Below are 4,763 nucleotides of genomic sequence, written 5' to 3' on the forward strand. Positions count from 1 at the left end.
TGTGTGGACGAGCAGAAGACTAGGAGTTTGTGAACGGAGTGTTCGCGAGGAAGGCTGGCTGCCCAAATACATGTATATCCTGATTGAAAGAATATATTTCTTTGGGAGGTTTTCCTATTTTATGAATCTTCTAGAAGACCCCGAGGGTAGCAATCAGGGAACCGATAACTTCTGGATGAGTTTTAATTACTTTTGTTTCTGCCGTCCCACTTGCCCCCTTTGTGGTTCTTACCTTGCGACTGCGTCTTGCGGCTGGAGGAGCCCAAAGTCTTCCACTTTGTAGGTTGTGAATACATACATACACACACACTTATGTATGTATATGTACATGCACGCCCAATCCGGATGGAGCGATCAAGTTACGATAGTAGCCACCATAATGTGCATATATAAATATGCGCGCACTTGGTGTAAATACTCATTGGGGATTTGGCGAACCCCCGCCCCCATTCCATTCACCCCTTCTCATTCCCGTCCTGTGTGAATCCTATTGACAGCCGCAGGATCCGTTCGGCGGCCCAAGTGAATATTCTAGGAGCTCTTTTTGTGTGTGTGTGTGTTTTTGCTTTTGTCGTCACGGCAATTTGGCTTTTTTTTTCTGTGATTTATTTTTTAAAATTTGGGGCGCTCTTGCCTGTGATGCTTGTGTTTTTTTCCTACCGTTGTTGTGCCTCCTCCTTTTGAGGGAGGGGAGGGGAAGGAATGGGGGTGTCAATCATGTGCGCTACTTTCCTTGCGCGTTGTTGGGTGATCGCAGCAGAAGGAGTAGGATTTGGAAAGGACAGAAATGACGGATTACTATCAGAGTCTTGAACTCCCACGCGATGCGACGCAGGAGCGAATCCGAAGGAACTACCGCCAGCTGGCGTTAAGGTTTCACCCTGATAGGGCGGGACCGGAGGGGGCGGAGAGGCTCAAGGAGGTACAGTCGGCGTACGAGGTGCTCTTGAATCCCCAAAAGAGGAAAATATACGACAGGTTTGGAGCCAGCTTTGTGGATAATCCTGTCTCGGACGTGCTGATTCTCCAGCTTGGGGGACGTTCGATTTTGTGCATTATGGCATGCACACCTTTCTTGGCAGCATCGTTGGTTGTCATTTTTACTGCTTTTCTTGTTGCATATGTCGCGGGTCGTCTTGTGGCGCGGGACGCTCATTCTGTGAACGACCACAGTTGAGCCTATTGGAACTACGTCAAGGTCTTTTCACAGCTGTTCATTGTTGACATCGTTATTGGTATTCCAACGCTGGTTGTTTTTTTCGTGTCGATGTGCACGTTACGTGTAGGAGTCTTCTTGTGGACGCTGATCGTACTTTCTCTTATTGTACTCACCGTTCTTGTGCCTGTTGCCAGGGATGCAAACGACATGACATCTTTGCGTGGCGGCAATAATTTTCATTTGAGGCGTCGTCAACTCTATTGGGCATCATTACAAGGCCCCCCACGAGGCAAAAGCGTGAAAGACTAAAGTATAGCGGACACGACGGACTGTGGACGTGCATGAATGTTTTTTTTGTTGTGGGTATTCCTAAAGGGATTTCCGTGGTGGTATTCAGCGCTCTTATTGCGTGTCGCGTGGACGAGGTCATTGCGACAAATTACTTTGTGATTTTGGCGCTGCCATTCTACTTCTTTGGTGTTCTGACACTTCTTGACTCGATTTTGTACCGAATTTTCATCCAAAAATTGCGAGGAAATCCTGCGGGCAGCTGCAATATTTTTGTCATATCCATCCCGTTCATTACTGCTGTTGGCCTTGTCCTTGCATCGGTTTCAATTGTATCTATGCGGCTGAACGACTTGGACCGTGCCCGTCACGGTGCTGCTGGGGATGTTTTTTCACTCCATGCGGCCCTCATTCCGGTGTATTTTCTCCTCGGGTGTTTTTTATTTTCTACGTTGATGATTTTTTGCTTCGTGTGTTTTTTCCTGTTGACTGAGGATGGCGAGGCGAGCAACTCGCCCCACGGCGATGCGGCGACGGAGGGAAATGATGAGCAACAGGGGAGTGAAGCGCATTCCGGTGGCGAGAAGGGAGTTGGGGGCGGACATGACGACGATGGACAGCCGAGCAGAAAACATTCTTTTTTCCTGGAGAGTCGTCGAAATCGGGATGTTCGTGACATGCCGCAGGGCGCTCCTGACACACCAACGGGTTCAAACGGCGAGATGTTCTTGCCTCAGCGCCCTCGGCAAGGTCTCTCGGATATTGACTAAACCCCTTTGCCCTCTTTAAGGGAAAAGAAGGCAATAGAGGAAGAGAATGTGGCGATTTTGTGGGAAGAGGAGTTGTGCGGGAGAATGGATGAAACCTTTCTTCAGAACATATCGACGCGCCCTGCTTTGTTTAGCTTTGGTTATGGGCAAAGGATTTGTTGGCGCGGCCCCTGTTTCTCTTTGAACTCAGCGAATGTGTAGAAGCATTCGGAAAGCAGGTGTGCTCAGATAGGGTCAGGTATTTCGTATCGCGTCGTGTTTGACCACGGCATTTCGTTGTGCATTAATTAATTTAGGTTTCAATGGTGCTGCGCGCTGCACGGTATCGACGGTAGTTTCCTTTGTTTATCCTGCCTACCACTACTGCTCCCCGCGCAGAGTGGACTCCGGCGGTTGCAGGGGACTTTTAAAGAATGCCGTCCTGTGGGGGTTTCGACCCACCCGGCCGCCATAAAATACAACTCATGAATTTATTTATTTGCGTTTGTGTGGGTCTTGGATGAATGCTCTTTTTGGCGTGTGTGTGTGTGGATCTTGGGCGCATTGAACCAAAATGGCTTCCCCAATTGTTGTGCCCTTTTCTTTTTCTGGGGAGAAGGGATAGGGCCTTCTTTATGGTTCTATATTTTTGTTGCCACCTCTAGGAGCTTGTTAGGAGAGTGATCGCAGGGGAAAGCTGGTCGCCGTAATTATTATTATTATTATTATACCCTGACAAAATGAATACATTTCTTTATGCCACTTTCCCCTATTTTATGACTGTTTGGAAGACCACGACTTTAGAGGGAACAGAAAACCGACATTGGCAGGACGAAATTATTTGTGTATTTTTATTTTTTGCTTTCCCGCCTCCTCGTGGCGGGGTCTTGTGGCTGGGCGACACCCCAAACTCTGCCACTTTGTAAGTAATAATATTTCTGATCCTAACAAAGTGCAAAAGGCCACGTGAGTGGTCATCCGAATATATAAATGTATATTGGAAGAGGGCATTGAGGGGAATTTGGTGCCCCTCCACTTACGCCTTTTTTTTTATTGTTTGATTTTTCTTAGACAATTCCAGGGTCCGGCCAGCGACCCAGGCGAATATACTCTATTTTTTTTCTTCTTTTTTTTTGTTTTTCTTCTTTCTCGCACTTCTTGTGTAGCATTCTTTTGTGTTGTTTGTTTTTTCTTTCAAGCAGCACTTTTTTTGTGTGTGTGTTTTTTGTGTTTGAGTGTGTCCGTGTGTGTTTGCATGTTTTTTTTCTCCTTTCTCATTTGTCCAAATGGATGCATGCACTTCTCCCCATCTATATATGTATATATTTGCATGGGTGCACGCCGAGGTGTGTATATTTTTCTACGCAGAAGAAAGTGTAGGGAGGTGGTGTATTAGGGAGGCACATAGCCAAATATACACACACGGAAGGGCGGAGTACGGGAAAAAAAGGAGGAGGCGTAGCCGAAAGCATACGATGAAGCAGGGGGATGAGAAAAATAAAGATGGGAGTAACGGTCGTGCCTCACCCGACACAGCACACTACACTGTTGTCTCCCTTGATAGCATTGAGCATCACTATTTAGAGGTGTTGAGGGAACTTGCTATGGAGCCGCAACTTGAGGCGTTTAAAGATGAGTATGAAAAGATACATCGTCTTCTGCGAAAGAGCAACGACGGCGAAAAGCGATTGTCGGCGAAGATCAAGGAATTGCAAATGGACCTTGAAGTGCATGGCACCAAAGTGGAGGCCGCGTTGAAACTATCGCGGGAGGATGAGGAAGTCATTGCAACGTTGCGTAAAGAGATTGAAAAGGCGTGGTCTCTTGCCGATAGTGCCCACGCACGTGAAAAGGAGGGTCGCGAGCACATCCAACAGTTGCGCAAACAAGTGGCAGAGCTGGATGCACTTGTTGAAAAAAGCACGCGAAACACTGTGAGTCAGGCGGCATACCTGCGTGAGCTCATTCTTGCTAAGAAGCAGCTTGAGGGCGAACGTGCAGTCGCGCATTCAAAAGTTTCCCAACTTTTAGATGAACGTGAGGCGATGCGAAGCAATTTTGAAAGGGTGCAACATGACAATGAGATGGCCCGACAGCAGCTTGAGGCCAGTCTATCCAGCTATCAAACACTTCTTGACAGCCTTTCCGATGTCCAACGGGTGCGTGAGAGCCTTGAGCAGCAGGTGCGAGAGTGTCGTGCGACGTCTGACCGGCAAATGGTGGAAGCGGAGGAGCGGAAGGCCGCTGCAGAGGGGCTTTCTGCCGAGGAAAGTCATTTGAAGGTTCTTGCTGCAGAGGAGCGTGATGCCGTGGCGCGCATGGCGAAGCAGCTGGAGGAACAGCAGCGTCGGTTCAAGACGGAGGCGGATCGACTGGCCGTTGCAGAGGCGCAGAATGCGGAGTTCAAATCAGAGATCCCCAAACTCAAGGCCACACTGAAGGAACGACAGTCGGAAGTTGTGCGCCTTGCCAATGCACTGCGGAAGGTGCGAAAGAGTGCAGAGGAGCAGCAGGTGAATATGCGGAGGGTGGTTCAGACGCGAGAGGACCAGTTCAGAAAACGGAGA

At 48.5% G+C, this 4,763-nt stretch overlaps 3 protein-coding genes across 3 annotated transcripts, besides 9 other annotated features; all 3 read left to right on the top strand.

The window, feature by feature from the left end:
• Positions 1–1,521: a sequence feature (heterozygous, non-Esmeraldo-like haplotype).
• Positions 22–285: a mobile genetic element.
• On the top strand, positions 788–1,177 carry Tc00.1047053507103.10 (DnaJ chaperone protein, putative; the record flags this gene model as incomplete). Its single annotated transcript, XM_798750.1, has 1 exon — positions 788–1,177. One exon carries the CDS (start codon positions 788–790, stop codon positions 1,175–1,177), a length of 390 nt encoding a protein of 129 aa, XP_803843.1.
• Tc00.1047053507103.20 (uncharacterized protein) lies at positions 1,501–2,217 on the top strand (the record flags this gene model as incomplete). Its single annotated transcript, XM_798755.1, has 1 exon — positions 1,501–2,217. One exon carries the CDS (start codon positions 1,501–1,503, stop codon positions 2,215–2,217), a length of 717 nt encoding a protein of 238 aa, XP_803848.1.
• Positions 1,522–2,996: a sequence feature (areas not merged during assembly with more than two copies in the genome that could not be assigned to a particular haplotype).
• Positions 2,860–3,304: a mobile genetic element.
• Positions 2,906–2,925: a microsatellite.
• Positions 2,997–3,332: a sequence feature (areas merged during assembly that could not be assigned to a particular haplotype. This can correspond to areas where the two haplotypes were merged or to regions with more than two copies in the genome that were merged during assembly.).
• Positions 3,311–3,344: a microsatellite.
• Positions 3,333–4,763: a sequence feature (heterozygous, non-Esmeraldo-like haplotype).
• Positions 3,408–3,455: a microsatellite.
• On the top strand, positions 3,483–4,763 carry Tc00.1047053507103.29 (hypothetical protein, conserved; the record flags this gene model as incomplete). Its single annotated transcript, XM_798756.1, has 1 exon — positions 3,483–4,763. A coding segment is annotated over one exon (1,281 nt), but the record flags the coding sequence as incomplete, so codon positions are not given.

The sequence above is a fragment of the Trypanosoma cruzi genome, genomic scaffold (genome assembly GCF_000209065.1).
Source record: "Trypanosoma cruzi strain CL Brener 1047053511947 genomic scaffold, whole genome shotgun sequence".
Lineage (NCBI taxonomy): Eukaryota > Euglenozoa > Kinetoplastea > Trypanosomatida > Trypanosomatidae > Trypanosoma > Trypanosoma cruzi.